The 22,076-nt window shown below is 44.2% G+C and overlaps 2 protein-coding genes across 3 annotated transcripts in view; both read right to left on the reverse strand.

The window, feature by feature from the left end:
* JKAMP (JNK1/MAPK8 associated membrane protein) overlaps nt 1-22,076 on the reverse strand; it is a 405,493-nt gene that overhangs the window by 97,338 nt on the left and 286,079 nt on the right. The window lies entirely within an intron of this gene.
* DAAM1 (dishevelled associated activator of morphogenesis 1) overlaps nt 1-22,076 on the reverse strand; it is a 231,023-nt gene that overhangs the window by 50,547 nt on the left and 158,400 nt on the right. For both annotated transcript variants that reach the window (XM_063118186.1, XM_063118185.1), the window contains exons 7-15: nt 21,212-21,322; nt 20,640-20,743; nt 19,597-19,663; nt 18,148-18,265; nt 13,285-13,423; nt 11,444-11,502; nt 8,007-8,194; nt 6,579-6,887; nt 2,768-2,875 (exon numbers count right to left, since the gene is read on the reverse strand). In XM_063118186.1, coding sequence (XP_062974256.1) covers nt 2,768-2,875; nt 6,579-6,887; nt 8,007-8,194; nt 11,444-11,502; nt 13,285-13,423; nt 18,148-18,265; nt 19,597-19,663; nt 20,640-20,743; nt 21,212-21,322 — 1,203 coding nt within the window. The remainder of the gene's footprint in view (nt 1-2,767; nt 2,876-6,578; nt 6,888-8,006; nt 8,195-11,443; nt 11,503-13,284; nt 13,424-18,147; nt 18,266-19,596; nt 19,664-20,639; nt 20,744-21,211; nt 21,323-22,076) is intronic.

Below are 22,076 nucleotides of genomic sequence, written 5' to 3' on the forward strand. Positions count from 1 at the left end.
GCACCATGTACATTGATGGTGCTATATAAATAAATAAATAAATAAATAAATAATAATAATAAGGGCATGGTAACCCATTGGGCCAGGCCCAGATACCGTTTCTCCTTTCTGGGGGAAAGCAATAACTTACAGAGGGGGAAGACTTGGCAGAGTCCACTGCTGCTGTAAGTGGGTGGAGCAAACCAGGGAATTAAGGTACTCTGCTAGGTTAGCCAGTAGAGGAGGATTCTCCCTGAAGGCTGGACTGAGGAAGTTCTTCCAGTTAATTTAGCAGCAACTCTCTATCCTGATCCAAGTCCCTCTTTCATGGAGAACTCAAGATAAGCCAATTAGAGCTGGGGCAGTTTAAACAAGTGCTGAATCCACATTGTGCGAATGGCCGGCTGATATCGTATAATAAAGGACCTGTTGCATTAGAGATTGAGCCTCGGTCTGATGACTACAGGGCTGGAGGGACTCGGAGCCCTGACGCATAGACAATGCTCGCTACGCAATGCTTAGCTGTCCCAAAGTTGCCCACCCCTGGAGTAAAAGTAAAGGTGCGTCACTTGAAATAAGCCCTGTTGAAGTGGTCATGTGAAGTCCAATTCACACTTTACATAGGAAGTAAGCACTATAGCATATGGAATGGAGATACCTTTATATTGTATTTTATATCATGGTTCTATACTGTTTGTTTTATACTTTGAATGGTTTTAATTTTTGTGAGCCGCCCAGAGAGCTTTGGCTATTGGGTGGTATAGAAATGCAATAACAGCACCATGTACATTGATGGTGCTATATAAATAAATAAATAAATAAATATAATAATAATAATAATAATAATAATAATAATAATAATAATAATAAAAATAAATAAATAAATGTTTCTAAATATGAGGGGTGGGTGGGAAGGCAATGCAAATGCCCTTCAGGAAACCCTGATCGATTGTGTTTCCTTGATGTGCACCCTCATGCAGGTGGCAATATCCATGTACACAGTGTGGTGTAGTGGCTAAAGTGGTGGACTGGGAGTCGGGAGATCCGGGTTCAAGTCCCCACTCGGTGACTTTGGGCCAGGCACAGACTCTCAGCCCAACCCACCTGACAGGGTTGTTGGTGCTGCTGTGAGGATAAAATGGAAATGAGGTGGATTATGTACGCCGCCTTGGGTTCCTTGGAGGAAAAAAGGCAGGATATAAATACAATAATAATCTCTCTCTATATATAAAACGCTTAGGTATGTTTCCGTACAGGCTTCAGCTGATACAGGTTGCTAAGCAACAGTAACAATATGTAACGTCAGCTGATACAGGTTGCTAAGCCCCTCGCCCGACTCTTCCGGGCTTTCCAAGGTAATCCTACCCCCCTTTCTGCCTCTTCACTCCCCCCCCCACGAAGGGGGCAGCGCCACGGCCCGGAGCATGAGCGAGGCACGGCTGGGGCCCTTGGTGGCTGGGTGGGAGGCCGCTCGCCTGCTGCGAGCCCAGGCCCTGGCCTAATTTCATGCGAGCTGGGCAGGTGGCCCAAGGCTGACAGGAACCCCGGGGAGAGGGGGACACCTGCTCCCCCTCCCCCCAACCTACCTGCCCCCCAGGCCTGTCAGATGGCGCTGTATCGGTGCCCTCCAAGCAGCCCCCGCCCCCGCGATGATATTTAATTAATAAACGGTAAGATATGGGTATGTTACGCCGGGTACAGCTAGTTTTTTAAAAATCCACTTGCTACATAAAGTGTGCATTGGCTTTGAAAGTGCCCTCAAGGAGAATATAAATAGGCTCATGAACAGCAAGGATTAGACCTCAATAGCAACAAGAAGTTGGGTTTCCCTTTGGCTGCCTGAGAATGAGAAGGAGGGGGGTTGGCGTGAGATTCTGTGGATTGCCTAAACTTGTACTGAAAGTATTTCCATAAAGGGAAGTGTGCAAACCCTCATGTAGAAGATAATCACTGAGAACATCCACGTGCATTTCACTTTGTGCACATGGAGTGGAATACAGGTGTATACAATTGACACCTGTACACAGATGCTGTGTGTTTCCCAGCATAAAAGTGCAAAGAGGATGTACTTGGACACATGCCGCGTTCACGAAGAAGAAAAAGGCTGTACACAAGCAGAGGAGGGGGAGCTGGCTTGGGTGTACACAACGGGGGCATTCGGTGATTGTGGGCAGTTGATGGTGCAGTCCCTACCTGACTTCAAATTTTGGTTTAATCAGTTACCGCATGGAACATCGATGCTTGGGTATAATAAGAACTGGCAAACTAGGAATGTCCTTTTGTAAGGAAAATTGCACTATTATTCTTCCCCTCTGCTCCCTCATATCTATTACCCCTTTAAAAGTCACTACAATACAGGTAGTTAAGAGACAGTGGTGGCTTAATTAAATAAATAAAACAACCATTCAGATATACAAATCAAAGACTTGTTCTTAACATTGGAAAAATAACTATATTCACATGCAGCTACATCTTGGGGTTAGTTTTCAGCCATTCCCAGCAATTTGGTCATGCATCTTCATTACATGACCATGCTTGATCACTGAAACACACGGTCAAGTGGCACACGCTTTTGCCACAGCTTTCTCCACCAGGCCACGAACCAACACCTTTGAAATCACATACACCGGCATGCCCCGGGGCATTCAAGAGACGAAAGCCAACATGACAAGTTAATATGGTGTTATAGACAAAAATGATGAGGTTGATGATAATGAAAAGGTACATTCCGATTATCATTCCGAAGGAGGCAGTTGGGATTACCTGCGCATCTCAGACAGACACTTACCTGCTGCCTTTGGTAAGCAGAGAACGTCCTTTCGAGGTCTTCAAGATCTAGCACTTTAAACACCTTTGCGTCATCAATGCTGGTCCACACAGTTCCTTCCAGCTTGTTCTGGGGTTGGAAGAGAATGGGAGAAACATCACTTTCTCTATGTCCTACATTTTTGTAGCAGTGATATGAAGAGTGCTCCTTGCATTGGCCACCCCTAAACACACACACACACACACCTTTTGATGTAGTTAGCAGAAGAAAATGTGACGTGACATTGATGTATCTCTCTCATCATTTCCAAGCATATGATATAACTTTAAGTTCCAGAGAAATGGAGTCCTTCCAGAGTGATATGTAGATCAGGGATTTGGGCTGCATTAATTTAGTAGATTTGGGCTGCATTAATAGAAGTATAGCTTCCAAATCATGTGAGGTACTGGGTCCTCTCTATTCGGCCCTGGTTAGGCCTCATCTAGAGTATTGCGTCCAGTTCTGGGCTCCACAATTCAAGAAGGATGCAGACAAGCTGGAGCGTGTGCAGAGGAGGGCAACCAGGATGATCAGGGGTCTGGAAACAAAGCCCTATGAGGAGATACTGAAAGAACTGGGCATGTTTAGCCTGGAGAAGAGAAGATGGAGGGGAGACATGATAGCACTCTTCAAATACTTAAAAGGTTGTCACACAGAGGAGGGCCAGGATCTCTTCTCGATCCTCCCAGAGTGCAGGACATGGAATAACGGGCTCAAGTTAAAGGAAGCCAGATTCCAGCTGGACATCAGAAAAAACTTCCTGACTGTTAGAGCAGTATGACAATGGAATCAGTTGCCTGGTGAGGTTGTGGGCTCTCCCACACTAGAGGCCTTCAAGAGGCAGCTGGACAACCATCTGTCAGGGATGCTTTAGGGTGGATTCCTGCATTGAGCAGAGAGTTGGACGCGATGGCCTTGTAGGTCCCTTCCAACTCTGCTATTCTATGATTCTATGATTCTATAGGGACATAAAAGCAACTCTGCGGGATCATACTAAAGAGGTCCACCTGGTCTAGCATCTTGCTTCAAACAGGAGACAGCCAGATGCATACAGGAAATTTCCAAGCAGAGCACAAGAGGAAAGTGCCCCCCTCCTCCCAAATATTTCTTCCCAGTATCTAGTATTCATAAGTACACTCAAGCTGAACCTGGCAAAGGATTATGGGAGCCCAACCCAAAGACGGCAGGAAAAGGTGTGAGAGTAAGTGGGGCCAAGCATAAGTAGACAAGACATTTCTGGAAACAAACCTCATTTCTCCTGCAAAAGGTTGCGTAGTCATGGCTAATGGAGTGGGGTCCAGACTAATATATCTCTTGATATATTCAGAAAGTAGATACTGGAACTGGGTTCCAAACAAATAAGGCAATGAAAAGCAATCAATCAATCAATCAATCAATCCGTCGGCTATGTATACATCACACCCATCTTAAAAGAACTGCACTGGTTGCCTATTAGTTACTGAGCCATGTTCAAAGTTTTGCTGTTGGTATATAAAGCCCTAAATAACTTGGGACCAGGATACCTAGCAGACTGCCTTCCCCCATATATACTGATATACTGCTGGAAGTTCGTCAGAGGAGGCCTTGTTGGCTGTTCCACGACCCACAGAAAGCGGGGCCTTCTTAGCAGTGGAACACCCTCCACCACACAGTTGGGGAAGCTGAAAATATGGTGTGTTTTAAACATCTCCTGAAAATATACTTGTTTATGCAAACTTTTTATTTATTTATTTATTAATAGCCGAAGCTCTCTGGGCGGTTTACAAAAGTTAAAAACAATGAACAATAAAAACAAATATAGAAAAATGTAAAAGCATAAAAACAGCAATTTCCATTTAAAACGGCTATTCTGGGGTCAGTTTAAAAACTCAGCATATGTTGTTATGCCAAAGGAAGTGAGGCAGGGGGCTACCAGGAGGAGGGCCTTCTCTGTCCTAAAGTGTACAAAGTCATGAATGGTGTTGGAGGAACTCGGGTCCCGCAACGAAGTTGTGGGCAGACAAAAAGACATGTGTCACAGTCCTTTTCCAGCTTCATTGGCTGCCAGTCCAGGTCCGGGCCCGATTCAAAGTGCTGGTATTAACATTTAAAGCCCTAAATGGCTTGGGCCAGGCTATCTGAAGGAATGCCTCCTCCCGTATGTACCTGCCCGGACCCTAAGGTCATGCTCAGGGGTCCTTCTCCACGAGCCCCTGCCAAAGGAAGTGAGGCATGGGGCTACCAGGAGCAGGGCCTTCTCTGCTGTGGCACCCCGGCTGTGGAATGAGCTCCCTTGGCACCTACATTATATGCTTTTAGACGCCAGGTGAAGACTTTTTTATTCTCCCAGCATTTTAACAGTCTATAAAAAATTTTAACTTGGTGTTTTAAATTTGTAATTTTGCATTGCTGCTGTTTTTATCTGGTTGAGCTTTTATATTGTATTTTATATGATGGTTTTATACTGTTGTTTTATACTTTGAATGGTTTTAATTTTTGTGAACCACCCAGAGAGCTCCGGCTATTGGGCGCTATAGAAATGTAATAAATACATAAACAACTGCCTGGGAGAAGGGAAAGGAACCTGGCGCCGAAAAGATAACAATGCTGGTGCCAGGCGAGCCTTGTTGGGGAGATCATTCCATAATTGGGGGGCCACCACTGAAAAGGCCCTCTCCCTTGTTGCCATCCTCCGAGCTGCCCTTGGAGTAGGCACCCGGAGGAGGACCTTAGATGTTGATCACAGTGTACGGGTAGGTGTTGAGGTACAAAATTTATCCACAGATTAGTTACAGCCCTGGTGGACTTGGACTTGGACTCGGGCATAAAGCCATGACAGGTGCTGGTGACTCATGAAGAATCTGGAAAGGTCGCAGATAAGAAATGAAGATTCAGCTAATTGAATAATTGGACAATTGCATGAGTCATGTAGATATGAAAGTGTACATAAAGAGTTGTAATTTTAATCATGTCTGAACTTGGAGATGTACGTGTCATGATATGCTGTGTTGTGTATGGAGAAACTGAATGTACTGGAGAACGCTGTTTTATATCTCAGTAAAGCTCTGTACTGAAGTAAGAAACCTCTGGTGTGAGTATTTCTTTGAACAAAGACTTTCTGAACTCTGCTACGTTGAGATTCCCAACAGTAGGTTCATGTCGGGGGAGATGTTCCATCAGGTATCGTGGTCTCAAGCTGTCTAATTATCACAATGCTGCTCTGTTTAACTGTTCTTTTGTTTCTCTTGATCCTACACGTGTTGTTGAAAGCTGAAATGTTTTAGTGTTGTATTGTACATGTATTTTAAACTGTTATTTTTAATTTTTGTATGTAAACTGCTTAGAGATTTTGCTGCTTTAAGCAGTGTATAAGTACACAAACCCACCAACCAGAGTGGATTTTTTGTAAAGGGCATGTGCACACATGCATTTCGTAGCAAGCGAGCAAAGTATGTGGATAAGGACAGGGAGATGTAAAGAACACGGCGGACCAAAGCTGATTTGCTTGGACTTACAAATTTTGGTGGAATGGTGAGAAGAAAAAGAACTATCAAGGCTATAAACACTATAGCAGAGGCAGGGAAGTGGTGGCCTTCCAGAGGTTGTAGGACTACAATTCCCATCATCACCAATAACTGGCCATGCTGGCTGGGGCTGATAGCAATTGGGAGTCTAACAACAACTGCTTCCCCACCCCTGCACTGTAGATTTCCAAACAGCCGTGAATTCGACACAGGTTCTAACGTGTAGAGGAGCATAATAGAGTCAATAGAGCTTATTAAAACAAAATGGCGGGCGGGCACATTTTCCTTACCTCAGGCAGCTTGCACCAGTTGAATGACTTGAGAGCATTTGTGGGCTGAGGAATGTTTTTCCTTTTGAGCGCCGATCCCAGCGGTGCTCCTGGAGCTGGGGTTAGACCTCCGAGGGGAGGCGGCCCTGGTGGAGGAGGTGGACCGCCAGGAGGTGGTGGCGGGGGCGGTGGTGGTGGGAGGATTCCACCAGGAGGCGGTGGTGGTGGAGGAACTGGAAGAAGAGATCCTATGGAGGCTGTAGGTAAGGGGCCCCCAGGAGCACCGGGCGGCAGAGGAGGCCCCCCAGGAACCGGAGCACATATTGCTCTCTAAAAGAAAGAGAGAAAACACACCTTCATGACAGGAACTGCAGGACAGCTCAAAGCACAAAACAACTGAGACAGCATCCAGGGTACCAGTGATGGATCACTGTCCAAAGGTTATGATCAAACCACCACTGAAACTGAAAACAAGGGACATGTCTACACCGGGTGATATCCCGGGGATTGTCCCGGGATCATCCCTGTGCATCCACATGACGCACAGGGGATCCCGGGAGCAGGGAGGGACGATCCGTCTATTTACCTGGGATATTGCCATACCCTTTTAGTGCAGTTTTTCCCGCGGTCCCAGGACGATCCCGAGGACTGTGGGTGGTGTGGTCTCCCATCCCGGCTTCTTCTCTCCTCCCCACTAGTACTGGGGGCCATCAGAAGGAAGGAGCTGAGACAGGGGGAATCCAGGGCCATCAGGGGTGGGTGGGGAGTGGGGTTGGGGCTTTTTTTTTCAAAAAAAACCTTACTTTTTCACTGGAGCGCAAGTGCGCTCCTGCTCATGTGTTCTTAAAAAAAAAAAAAAGGGAAAAGGCAAGTGCGACAACCTCCTTCCTCCCTGGATGTCCCTTGCTGCATGTGAACCCAGGGGGAGGATCTCACGATCAGCAAATCATGAGATCCTCCCCTCCCCCTTCCCCGGTGTAGACATGCCCAAGGAAAAGAGGCAAGATTTGAAGTGGAGAAATTAAGGACTCTTCAATTTCCATTTCGGTTGTGGGCAGGCTGGTTGCATAAATGTATTTTTGGCTGCCTTTCGGTTTCAATGTTTGCATGATAGTTGTACTCTACTTGTAAGTTTGAACTTTCTATGTCTTCTACACCACCCTGAAATCCATTTGGGTGAAGGGCAGCTTAGGGTTCCCAGTCAGCGCCACCATCTTGAATTTTTCTCTATGTGAGAGAAGCTGGAATGAGCCCAACGGGACCTCACTCAGGCAGAGATGCCAACATTTGCATTATGGCTTTGGCCACTTCCACCCTCAATGACATAAGAGATCTTCTACTTTGCTGCCTCCAACCCAGTATTATACCCGACTCCGATTGGACTGCAAGTAACGTCTAGAATCTGGCAAGTTTCCCCCATTAAAAGGAGAGCCTGTGCTCTGGCCTCACCCTGTTAAGTTCATGGATCTGCGCTGTAAGATCTGCCACCTGCTGCTTGACTTGTTTATGCTCGGAGAGTTCTTTTTCGAGTTTTTCCTTCATCTTATTCAAAGTCTGCATCATCTCTTCTTTCTCCTGGGTCTTGGCATCACACTCCCGCTCTTTCTTTTCCAACTTCTGCTGGAGCTCATGGTGTTCTTTTTTTTTTTAAAAAAAAGGAAAGTAACTTAAATATGTCACAACTAATTATTTTTAATTGTTGGTTGGGATGTCATGGAAATAATGGTGGAGAACGTTGTTCTTGTATTAAGTATTGGGACCAATAGGAGGAGGGACCCACTAGGAATAATGGGCCCCTTGAAACGTGACCCATGAGCTTCCATTAATTTCAACGAAGCTTGCGCAGGAAAGCCTTCCTAGTTAGGTTGGAGAAAATGGCTCATTTCAGACAACACATTTCTCAACGGTGGTTTTAGGACTCCACAGTGGAGCTTTTACACCACCATTGAGAAATGTGTTGTCTGTTGAGAAAACACTCGGTGCAGAATATCCATGCTGTGCAGAGAAGAGTTCCTGCACAATTGTTGTGCTGCATATTGTGTGGAGGCCTCAGTGGAGTTTTCCGTTGTGTTGACTTTTCCCACTCGTTACAGAGTTCCCTGGCAAGAGTGGCAAAAGCAGCAAGTGCCACTCTAGGAGAGCCACCAAGATTGGTGTTTTTTTTACAGCAATGGCTGATGGGATACCATTGGGAGAACCGGGGGGAGGAGAGGGGGTCGAGGAACTGTCAATCAAATGTCGCAATGTACTTTACTAAACTCCATGGTAGCCCGCAGTCACACAAGGGTGGAGTTAGACCACGTTGTGTGGGGCGTACCCCAAAAAAACTCAACCGTTGAATGGAGTTTTCACACTGCATTGACTAACGTGTTGTCTGAACTGAGCCAATGTCACTAACAAATCGTCTTCTACACATCTCAGGTAGAGACACAACATTAACACATTACCTGAAAGCACAATAGGGCTCTGAAGAAGTTTACCCTGAGTGTGCACTATTTTAATTAAGTTTTTTGGGGGAAGGGGAAGGAAAATATTCAGTTGCTACAAACAGGAAGTGGGACATACTTGCTCAGGAAATGGTAGAATTTTCTTGAGGGACCATAGCTCAGTGGATGAGCTCATGGCTTAAATGAAATAAATGAAACACCTTTGCATGGAGAAGGTGACAGCTTCAGCCCTCATCTTTTTTTGGTTAAACAAAGGACCATGTAGCAGGTGTTGAGAAGGCATCTGCCTGTGGCCCCAGGGGGGCACCAGAAATTTGAGAAGAGTACACTGTCCTTGATGGACAGTGGTTAGTGTGTTGGATTAAGATTTGGAAGATCTAAGTTCTTGTCCCTGGTCCATTCTCAACCAAAGCTACTCAGCTGGTGACTTTGGGCCAGTCACTGACTCTCAGCCTAATCTCACAGAGTTGTTGTGAGGATAAAATAGAATGAAGGAGGATCATTTGCGCTGCCTCGGGCAACTTGGAGGGAAAGCATGATATAAATGTAATAAATAAATAAACATTCTGACCTGGAATAAACAGTCTGACATGGAATAAAGAAAGCATTTTTCATGACTAGAAGTTTAATGCACGACTGGAAAAAGAGTCTATTGGGGATTCTGCCCCCCGACCCCACTTTGGATGTGTAGAAAAAATTGCCTTATGGAAAAAGATTTCAATTGGTGGTCCTTGACCCTTAAATCCTATTATTGTATTTTTTAAGGAAAGACAACCAGCACAAAAAACAGTGATGAGCTCAAGCCAGATAAAACAACATTTTTTCCTTCTTCTAGATTGTGTTCATAGGGCAAAAAAGTTAGATAATCTTCCCCTACACACATGTAGACTTTTTGCAGTTCAACATGGGGAAGGACCATTCAGAGGAATCCACTCACAATAGCAACCCTCAGAGAGCTCTTCCTGTTCCTTCTCCTAGAAGTTACTCCTTTCCTGATAAAAAAATTACCTCAGGAAGTTTTAAAACACTGTTTTCATCCACTTAACACTTTCAAAAAGCATTTTTTTCTTTGAAAGGAAGTCAAGATTGTATAATCCAGATGCCTAGACTAAGGTCAAAATGTGCTAATTTATAAATTAACAAATTGCTCCCTAAATCCCCACTTCCGGGATTCCGTCCTCCTCAACTCCAATCTTTAGACCCACCACCTACTACCCTCAAAACACAAATCTGTTAGCTAACCTGTGGTACATTTTGCCCACATGACTAGAATGAGATGAGATTCTGGGACTTCCACTTCTATGATGTCACTTCCTCTCATAACTATAATATGCAAGGACTTGCCTTAAACTGCTCCATCTAATGTAGAGCCCTGAGTGGGACTTGGCTCCCCAAGGCCTCAGGCAGGGATTTTTTTCCCACCCCTGCCTACCCAAGTTCCTTTTAACCCAAGGTTTTAACTTAAGATTGCCATATGGAAAGGAGGACAGGGCTCCCGTATCTTTAACAGTTGCATAGGAAAGGGAATTTCAACAGGTGTCATTGTTATGCATGCAGCACCTGGTGAAATTCCCTCTTTATCACAACAGTTAAAGCTGCAGGAGCCCTGCCCTCTTGGGTATCTGGTTGCTCTAGTTAAAGAGGGCAGGGCTCCTGCAGCTTTAACTGTTGTGATGAAGAGGGAATTTCACAAGGGCTCCTGCATGCCTAACAAATGACACCTGGTGAAATTCCCTTTTCTACACAACTGTTAAAGTAAGGTGACCATATGAAAAGGAGGACAGGGCTCCTGTATCTTTAACAGTTGTATTGAAAATGGAATTTCCTCTTCATCACAACAGTTAAAGCGGCAGGTGCCCTGCCCTCTTTTAAATCTGGTCACAGTATAGCTGCAATATAGCTCCTGCAGCTTTAACTGTTGTGATGAAGAGGGAATTTCACCAGGTTCTCCATATATACAAATGACACCTGCTGAAATTCCCTTTTCTAAGCAACTGTTAAAGATACAGAGCCCTGTCCTCCTTTTCATGTGGTCACCCTAGTTAAAGATACAGGAACCCTGTCCTCCTTTCCATAGGGTCACCCTCCACAGGAACCCTGTCCTCCTTTCCATAGGGTCACCCTCCACAGGAACCCTGTCCTCCTTTCCATAGGGTCACCCCACACAGGAGCCCCTGTCCTCCTTTCCATAGGGTCACCCCACACAGGAGCCCCTGTCCTCCTTTCCATAGGGTCACCCCACACAGGAGCCCCTGTCCTCCTTTCCATAGGGTCACCCTATCTTCAGCAAACCATCTGCTGCATTATAGTCCTGTGGCCCTTTTCTTATATATTATACACAGGCCTGGTTGCCATGGTTACCCCTCATTGACTCTATCTCGTACACAGCCCTCTTTGGGAAGCCCTGGCTTAGAAGGATTTTATATTTTCCTCATTCACCTTTCCTCATTTTTTCTGCTTGTTCTTTCCATTGTTTCACTTCGTTTTCATTAACCAACCTAGAAAAAAAGAAAGAAAAAGAACACAGTCCCTTGTGAAATGAATAAGCACCGCACACTTAGCAAGCACAAGACTCCGAACCAAGGATTAGGTAAAGCCCAGAAGATTGCATCCATATGTATTTGTTCAATTAGTTCATTTCCCTCCCATAAAGCATTTTACAATGGCAAGGCTTTTTGTTTATATGTCACTAGCTTGAAAGCTATTCATAAAAGTTGGGCTCATTAAGCATTGCCAGGTTTTTCAAAGAGCAGTTCGTTTTACCCGCAAAAGATTAGGGGGGAAACGACATCCTGCACCCTAGCCTCTGGCTGAGGTACTAGAATGCTATGGAATGTTCACAAACATCCATCTTCTAGGGGTGAAGGTATAATCAATGAATTGCTGGCAAAGAAACACAGATTCAATGAGGGAAGTGAAAGGTATGTAAACCTTTTGAGATGGCACTGTATTGCAGAACTGGGCACAAGTTATACAATGACAATGAACGCATGATCACAGTAGCCCACCATGGCTTAGGTAAGTCACGATGAGTTGCAGATCCCACGAGTGCCAGTTTGCCTATTCAAGCCCTGGCTGGAGTTTGTGTCATCTGAACCTGGGTGGCAGGGTTGTTTGAGGGTTAAACAACCCTAAAATAACCCATGGTCTCTTCCATTTATTATTTTTATTAATTTATTTTATTTATTACATTTTTATACCGCCCAATAGCCAAAGCTCTCTGGGCGGTTCACAAAAATTAAATCCATAATAAAACCATAATCTAGGGTTATTTAAAGGTTCTTTAATCCTCAAACAATCCCTGCTGCCTGGGTTCAGACAACACAACTAACCATGACAACCCCTCACCAGGGGCTGGATATTCAAAATGTCCACCTGCCTGCCCTGCAACCCAGTGTGGCTTAAATGACCCATGATGGGCTGTGGTGATCGTGTGGCCCAATCTGCTTGGCTTGCTAACCACTGTGAACAGGGATGGAAGAGAAGAGAAAATAAAAGGAACTTCCTTTCCTGATTATATGCTCCGTGGTCCTAGTTAACAATGCATAATTAACTTATGGAATTAACTGTCACAGGATGTGCAGCTGGCCTCTACCTTTGATGACCAACTATTGGCTATGAGGGCATTAAATTGAACTTCTATGTTCAGAGGCAGTATGGCAGTAATTTCAAGGGCAACAGTGTTGAAGATAAGGCATGAACTATTGCCTTTACACACTGTTTGCAGGCTTCCTGGAGGCATCTGGTTGACCATTAGGGAAGAGTGGATATTTGACCAGATGGGTTAGACATTTGACCTGATCGAGCAAGGTTCATCTTATATTCTATTTGTATGCCCCAGAACCCAACCGGGATTGTGGGAAGCTGCTATCAAAATGCAGTTTATGTTTGCAATAAACACATTCACTGTTATCAAGGTGTAACAAAAGGTCCATTGATTAAACTGGGAACACTCCGAATCTGAAAGGCAACCTAAAATATTTTAAATTAAATAAATTAAAAATAAATAAACTAAAAGCTCTGTTCCCATTCAAAAGGGATTACAAAACTCTCTCTTCTGTATTAAGAGTTGCACAGGGTAGTATACTGAACTTAAGTAACTTAAGTCTCATTCATTTCGATGGCTCTTTGAAAAACTAACATTGGCCCCTACCCCATGGTATTTTAAAGAGAGGAAAAGGGCTAACACGCATATAAGAAATCCCACGAAACAAAGAATATGGACGTTAAGAAAAAAGTGGGAAATCAGTTTTAGCATTCAGTTCAGAAAGAGCACTTACATTCGGACAACATTTTTAATATTAAAGTTCTCCAAGGGTGTTGAGTCCGGGTCCTGCCCTTTGTCATTCTGGATTACTATTTGTTGTATAATACGGTCCAGCAGCAACCAGTAATGGACAGTGTTGCCATTTCTCTTATCTAAAAAGTGGAGAAGAAAAATATAGTGATGAATATGGAAGAATTAGGCATTGTGTACTGGAAGGAACTAGAGTACTAGTAGGGTGACCCTATGGAAAAGAGGACAGGGCTTCGGTATCTTGAACAGTTGTATTGAAAAGGGAATTTCGACAGGTGTCATTTGTATGCATGCAGAATCTGGTAAAATTCCCTCTGCATCACAACAGTTAAAGCTGCAGGAGCTATACTAGAGTGACCAGATGCATTCTAGAGGCTTTCAAGAGGCAGCTGGACAACCATCTGTCAGGGATGCTTTAGGGTGGATTCCTGCATTGAGCAGGGGGTTGGACTCGCTGGCCTTGTAGGCCCCTTCCAACTCTGCTATTCTATGATTCTATGATTCTAAGAGGGCAGGGCTCCTGCAGCTTTAACTGTTATGATGAAGAGGAAATTTCAGCAGATTCTTCATGCATATGTGTGTGCGTGTGTGTGTATGTGTGTGTGCTTGTGTGTGCGCGCGCATGCGGGATGGAGGGGACACCCACCAGTTTCCTACTCAATAAAATCTCCTCATCATTTCATTTCATTTCTTTTATTAAATGTATTAGACGACTTTCCCTAAAAAATATTCAGCAAGGGTTAAAAGCATTCAAAGAATTAAAACAGTTTAAAACAACTAAAAACTATTCAAATTAACCAAGACCTAGTAAAATTTCCAGATCAAGAAGCTCCATCGTCATATGCTGTGAAATGGCTGGGAGAAGAGGAAAATCTTAAGCCAGTGCTGAAAAGATGACAAGGTTGGCGCCAGGTAGAACTCACTCGGGAGAGCATTTCCCAATCTCAGGGCCAAAACTGAGAAGGTCTTCTTCCCCTTTTGCCTGCCTCTGAACCCCCCTCGGGTGTTTATTATTTATTTATTTATTTATTTATTTATTTATTTATTTATATAGCACCATCAATGTACATGGTGCTGTACAGAGTAAAACAGTAAATAGCAAAACCCTGCCGCATAGGCTTACATTCTAATAAAATCATAATAAAACAATAAGGAAGGGAAGAGAATGCAAACAGGCACAGGGTAGGGTAAAACTAACAGTATAAAGTCAGAACAAAATCAAGTTTTAAAAGCTTTAGGAAAAAGAAAAGTTTTTAGCTGAGCTTTAAAAGCTGCGATTGAACTTGTAGTTCTCAAATGTTCTGGAAGAGCGTTCCAGGCGTAAGGGGCAGCAGAAGAAAATGGACGAAGCCGAGCAAGGGAAGTAGAGACCCTTGGGCAGGCAAGAAACATGGCATCAGAGGAGCGAAGAGCACGAGTGGGGCAATAGTGTGAGATGAGAGAGGAGAGATAGGAAGGAGCTAGACAGTGAAAAGCTTTGTAGGTCAATAGGAGAAGTTTATATTGGATTCTGAGGTGAATTGGAAGCCAATGAAGAGATTTCAGAAGTGGAGTTACATGGTCAGAGCGGCGAGCCAAGAAGATGATCTTAGCAGCAGAGTGGTGAACAGAAACCAACGGACTGATGTGAGAAGAAGGAAGGCCAGTGAGAAGAAGGTTGCAGTAGTCCAACCGAGAAATAACCAATGCATGAACAAGAGTCTTGGCAGAAGAGACAGACAAAAATGATCGAATCCTGGCAATATTATAAAGGAAAAAACGACAGGATTGATCATAGTGTTTGGGTATGTTCTTTCCCTCCCTGGCTGCCGTTTGCAGGGACCAGCACCAAAGCGGGCAAACAGCAGCCACAGAGGAGGTGATTTTCAGCAGGAAGCTGGTGCACCCTCCACCCCACCAGATCAAGGACATACATTTTGGATCAGAGTCCCGTAGCGTCTTTTTCTTCAAAACAAAACTTCAATCGGTATAAAAAGGTGAAAATAATGTAAGTTACAGTTTGGCTCGCAGGTGACCAAATCTCTTTCTTCAAAGAGGAGGGGATGAAAAACAACATTGGGCCTGTTCAGAAGACACCTTGAACCCTGCTGGTTAAGGCTTTTGGTTAAGCGGCACGGTGTAAGGCGTCTTGTGCAGTGCGTTTTGCTAAGCCCTGCTCACTCATTAACCACAGTCGGACCGTCTGCAGCAGGGTTGGCGGCTCTAACCGTGGCTTAAAGTGTTGTGTGCGGCAGCACGGCTTGTGGTTTGTGCTAACCCCAGAGAACCACAGTTTCACTAACCACAGAGCCTGAAGTGTCATCTGAACAGGCCCACTGGGGAAATTGGGTGGGGTGGGTGTGCAGATTACAGAGATGGAGTTCCTTAAAACTATGGATGATTGAGGAATTTGATGTTCATATAAGAAATCATAAAATGACCTAACATGCACCTCTTGCACATTTTTGTGGTGGTGCAGGCACCCTCCCTCCCGCAGGAAGCTCCTCCTCCTCCTCACTCCCTTGGCCAGAATCCCTGAGATTTGGCCAAAGTATTGCAAGACCTCTCACAATATTTCGGCAGAGTCTTTCAGGAGCCTCGCAGCTGGGGTAGGAGGCGGGGAATGACCGACTGAGGGAGGGAGGGAGGAGGAGCCGCCATTGCTGCTGCACGGCTGCAAATTGTTGGCCAGCTGGCGAAGCAGGGCAGGAAGGAGGCAGGCGGCAGGAGAGAGAGAGAGAGAGAGAGAGAGAGAGAGTGGCAGGTTCGCTGGCCAGCAGGACAGTGGCAGGCCCTTTGGGCGGGAAGAGCAGCACAATTTGCCACTCATAGAATCATAGAATAGCAGAGTTGGAAGGGGCCTATAAGGCCATCGAGTCCAACCCCCCCCCCCCCCGCTCAATGCAGGAATCCACCTTAAAGCACCCCTGACAGATGGTTGTCCAGCTGCCTCTTGAAGGCCTCTAGTGTGGGAGAGCCCACAACCTCCCTAGGTAACTGGTTCCATTGTTGTACTGCTCTAACAGTCAGGAAGTTTTTCCTGATGTCCAGCTGGAATCTGGCTTCCTTTAACTTGAGCCCGTTATCCCTCCCATTCCGCACCACCAAACGCAGCCGCATCAGGATGCTTCATTGTTGGGCCGGCCCTGTTATTAACATCCCTTTATAAAAACTGAATTGCATTCAAGTGTTGCTAAGGTGAATATTTGCACAGGTTATGCCTACAAGCGTCCAGTTGCTATTTACAGTGGGTGGTAGTGGTCAGCCTTATAATTATAATATAATTGCAGTCCCTACATGGCTTGGGACCGCAATACCTGATGGAAGGCCTTTCCCGACATGAACCTACCCGTACACTGCGCTCAACATCTAAGGTCCTCCTCCGAGTGCCGACTCCGAGGGAAGCTCGGAGGATGGCAACAAGGGAGAGGGCCCTCTCGGTGGTGGCCCCCCGAGTGTGGAATGATCTCCCCGATGAGGCTCGCCTGGCGCCAACATTGTTATCTGTTCGGCGCCAGGTCAAGACTTTTCTCTTCTCCCAGGCATTTTAACAGCATTTAACAACGTTAAGTTTGTTTTTAATGGCTCCCAGAATGGTTGTTTTAAATGGATACTGTTTGCTTTTATACTGTTATTTTTATGTTTTTGATCAGCCTTCCTCAACCTGGAGCGCTCCAGATGTGTTGGACTACAACTCCCAGAATGCCCCAGCCAGTGGCTGGGGCATTCTGGGAGATGCAGTCCAACACATCTGGAGCGCCCCAGGTTGAGGAAGGCTGTTTTTGATGGTTTTTAAATTTTGTATACTTTTTAACGTTTGCCATTTTTAACTGTTGTAAACCGCCCAGAGAGCTTCGGTTGTGGGGCGGTATATAAATGTAATAAATAAATGAATAAATAAATAAATAAATAAAACAATGTACATATTGGGCTTTCAGAAGCAGCTTGGAGAATATCTAAATAGCCTTTCTATGACAAATCAATCCCACAGTTGGGTTTCTAGTGCACGTCTTCCAGTGGAAGAGGACTCTATTTTTAGGAAAGGCTCTGAAGAACTGACTTAAGAAATAGCACAGAGACCGCATTAACAGGCCGGATATCAGAACGAATCAACAAAAAATGTCCTAAGTAGGGCAGGGACAGAAAATGATGTCAGGTTAGAAGACAGCTATGGCATTCCAAGAAATTATCTGTTCCCAGAAACGCTGAATCAGTAAAAGCTGAATGGTGCTTCTCAACAAAAGCAGGGAGGGAGGAAAAATGGATAGCATGAAGCATTTGGAAGGATGAATTCTATATCTACAGGAGATACTAAGCAATTTTAGTTGACAATTCTATTGCTTCAGGTTTCACATGAAAAATTGTTTGAAAACTGTAGAGAATCAACTATGTAAAATATTTAAGGATGCAGCTCTTAAGGGACCTCTTTTGGCAGAACAGCCACTGAATAGGGAAGAAGCCTGTGAAGAATTAACATCCTTCAAAATTTCTTTCCAATTAAAACAGACGTCTGCACACAATCTCTGCATTTGAGCAATCATCAAATGCAGGTGAACTACAAGGGAAAGGTTTTTTGCTTTTGTTTTAAATAAACATAGGGACTTTCTCCACAATAACATCTTGGTAGAACAGGTATGACCAAGGAATTGAAGTCGCAGAAAGCGACAACTCAGAAACAATTATTTTGTGCAGAGAGTAATAGAATAGAATCATAGAATAGTAGAGTAGGAAGGGGCCTATAACACATCATAGCGACAGCATTTCCAACTTCACTCCAAAGATGTCTGTGTTCTGAAATGGGGCATCATCCTCAATTCCCAAAAAAACCCAGCTCTGGGTGATAGATAGAAACAATATATTTACTCACAAGGCATTTGGAGACAGTGGTGAAGGATAGACATAAAGTGCGGATACGCTTCCGAATGAGTCAGCCTTTTTCTTGTGAGCTCGAACATCTGGGTTGCACTCTTTGTGTCTATATGGACCTGTGTAATTGTGATGGGGGAAAATAGTTGAGGATAAGTGTAACGCTTCCAGTGCAGAAATATTGCTTGAAATCCCCACAGGTAGTTAAAAGTTGCTATTCTGAATTGCACTTACTCCATAACAGTCTCTATTCTGGACAAGTCTTTGCTGTGTGTGTGTGTGTGTGTGTGTGTGTGTGTGTGTGTGTGTGTGTGATTAAGGGGCTGGAGCATCTCCCCTATTAGGGAAGGTTACATCAACTGGGATTGTTTAGTTTGGAAAAAGGAGGCTAAGGGGAGACATGATGTAGAGGTGTTCAAAATTATCCATGGTGTGGAGAATATGGATAGGGAGACACATTCTCAAAATACTAGAACCAGGGGACATCCCATAAAGCTCACTGGTGGGAGACCCAGGACAAATAAAAGGAAGTACTTCTTCACACAATGCATAGTTAAATTATGGAACTCACTACCACAGGAAGTAGTGATGGCCACCAATTTGGATGGCTTCAAAAGGGGGTTGGATAAATTCCTGGAGGTGAAGGCTATCAATGGCTACTAGCCCTGATGGTTGTGTGCTATCTACAGTATTGGAGGCAGTAAGCCTGTGTGCACCAGTTGCTGGGGAACATGGGTTGGAAGGGTGCTATTGCACCATGTCCTGATTTTTTTGGTCCATGGCCAACAGCTGGTTGGCCATTGTGTGAGCAGAGTGCTGGACTAGATGGACCCTTGGTCTGTTCCAGCAGGGATCTTCTTACGTTCTTATTTAAATGTGTGTGTGTGTGTGTGTGTGTGTGTATGGATGATTTGGTGTATGTGTGCAAAGAAATGTTAATAGTAAATGCCCAAAATTAGGCAAATTGTCAATATTCTTGCGTGAATGTTGACAACCCTAGACAAGAGTTTGCGAATGTGCAAGAACTCCAAGACTCACCAGTGAATGCTGGCATTCACCTGACCTAAACAGAATGCATGTCCAGAATGAAGTGAGAGATGTATTAGTTTTAGACAAATTCACCGTGGATTTTCGGCATTCCAATGTGACCTGTGTCTGTATACATGGTAAATGTATACAGACACAATATATACAATGTATACAGACCCCACACAAAGAGAAAGTGGGATAATTCATTTATATTGCTGCTGAGCGAAAATGAGTGTGGAGCCATTTGCCAAAGATTTCACTGAAAAGCTCTTCACCTATTTTGGATGAGTTTTCAAGGATCGTTGCAAAAGGGCTGCGATAATGGCTCGGTTTCTAGCGTGCTCCCTAATCAGCTAGAACTCTTCCTTTTTCATCCTAACCCCAGCAAAAAATAGTACCAGACAAGTTAGGAGATACATACCAGCTCAAACCTTTTGGCAAACTCCAATTCATCTTCATTTCTGAGCATTTCAAAAAAGTCTAAATGCCTGGAAAGAAGAGAAAGAAGAAGAGACAACTAAAAACGTATTTATTGCAAGGGGTTATTGAAGCAATTTTGTCAACTGATTGCAAAAATATTATAGTGCTACTTAGCAATTTCTGGAGTAGGCGGGCCATCGATTGACGTTTCGTTCAGAAAGGCTTACAGTTACATCCTTTTAACAACTCTACGACCGTTTCTGCACCTGCCTTTCCCCCCCACCCCCTGGATCATCCTGGGATAATCCCTGTGCATCCAAATGACACACAGGGGATCCCGGGAGCAGGCAGGGACGGTCCCTCCGTTTGCCTGGGATAATCCTTAGGTGAAGAATGGGCCTACAGAGTATCCAATTCCTGCCCAAAATTAAACGCAGAAACAAAAGTGGTAGAACCCCCAACCACTGGCCATGCTGGCTGCGGCTGATGGGAATTGGAGTCCAAAACATCTGGAGGACACCAAGTTGGGGGAAAGTTGGGGGCTATGCATTTGGGCACTTGTACTTATTTATTTATTTATTGCATTTATATACTGCCCCATAGCCGAAGCTTTCTGGGCAGTTTACAAAAGTTTACATTAAAAACAAATATACAAAGTTTAAAAACATAAAAACAACAGTATCCTTTATTTAGTTATTGGAAGGTTGCCGCTTTTAGTCTAGATCAGAGGTAGGCAACCTGTTTGAACCCATGGTCACATCTGGCAATTGGAGAAGTCCTCCTGGCCACCGCCACAAAATGGCTGCCAAGAGGCCTGCTTAGCTGGTCGCAAAGGCCAAGTAACCTCCCCAAAAGACTGAGTGCAAGGCAGGGGTGGGGTCTGAACTTCAACATGCTAAATAACTCCTGCTTGAACCCACGGCTGGTAAGAAAACGTATCTTTTATTTCCAATAAGGCCCAAAATCCAGGGAGAATGAAACATGGGGGAGGGGGCATGGAGAAAAACACACACATGACACTCTGAATGAACCCAGCAAACTTACCTATCTAATGTGGAATTTTCATGCTCTCTTAATTTGTCAATGACAGGCTGGATTCCAAGCATGAGGAATTCGTATCTAAGATGGAGTCTGAAGTCCAGACTTTCCTGGAAAAGAAGAAAGGCAATGGGGGTGGAGACCTTTCAAAGACTGGGCTTCTGCTAAAGTGAAGTTTTAAATCGTTTCACATTCTCAATAGCGGTATAACTTAAGATATGGCAGAAAGTTTCTGGAAGGTAGTTCAGTTCTTTGGGAGTTCAGTTCTCAGCAGCGTGTATCGGTAGGTGGATGAAATGGGAATGAATCCCAGAATGGCAGGGATAATGAGCCATCCCTTTTCCTGCTGCTCCCATTCTGCCCAGTAACACAGTGCACTGGTTTGCATGATCCCCACAGCCCACTGAGGCTTTATTTAAGCCATGATGGGTTGCACCGCACGCAGGCGGCCATTTCGAATATTCAACCCATGGAGGGGTGGGTGGAGTTTGCCATGGTTTGTCATGTCATTCGAACCTGGGCGGCAGGGGGTTGGTTTAACCCTCAAATAAGCCACCCACTCTAGCTTCCAAACTTACCACTCCAGCTCCTTGGCTTAGAACTGCGTTGATAAAGGACATAATGGCGGTCTTGAGGCTCACTTCATCCCGGTATCGCCCCGTACTTCTATCCAGGTCATTTATTAATGTCTGCAGAATAGAAGGTTTTGGATTAATAACGCCTGTGGAACATACAGTTGGGCACAGAAGAGCAGGAGAGAATGATATTAGTGTAAACTAGCTACATTAAAACAACAACAACACAGCCATGCATTTCTTGGTAAGTTTTGTTTTTTATTGATTTTAATTGGCAATCTCTGTCTCTATGTATTTTATTGAATATGATTTTATGGAATACGGAGCTGTGTCTACTTTGTGTGGCTTTCATCTAGTACATTGTCTTAAGAGGGTTCTACCCATAAAGATGGCCTGGAAATAACGTTAGATGATAATAATAATAATAATAATAATAATAATAATAATAATAATAATTCTTACCCGCCTCTCTCCTTGGATCGAGGCGGGGAACAACAATGAACATAAAACACATTAAAAACTGATTAAAAACATAGCATATATGATTAAAACATCCTTAAAACATTCTAAAATAGACAAAGTATCCAAGAGGTATCGCATACATGCAAAAATAATAACACACACACACACACACACACACACACACACACACACACAGAACTAGCTTGTCTGTCCTAAGAAACTGGCTAGATAATTTTGTATTGCTGTATAGAATCATGCATGCTTCCAAGCTAAACGGCTATAATTCAATGTAAGAAAGTTAATTGTGTGTTTGATATTTATTTCCAGGCATACCTCAGGTGTTGCTTATTGTAAGGGATGTCTGTCCCCAATTAAGATTTTTTTAAAAACATAAAAAAGCAGCCCC

This window comes from Elgaria multicarinata, chromosome 2, assembly GCF_023053635.1.
Source record: "Elgaria multicarinata webbii isolate HBS135686 ecotype San Diego chromosome 2, rElgMul1.1.pri, whole genome shotgun sequence".
NCBI lineage: Eukaryota > Metazoa > Chordata > Lepidosauria > Squamata > Anguidae > Elgaria > Elgaria multicarinata.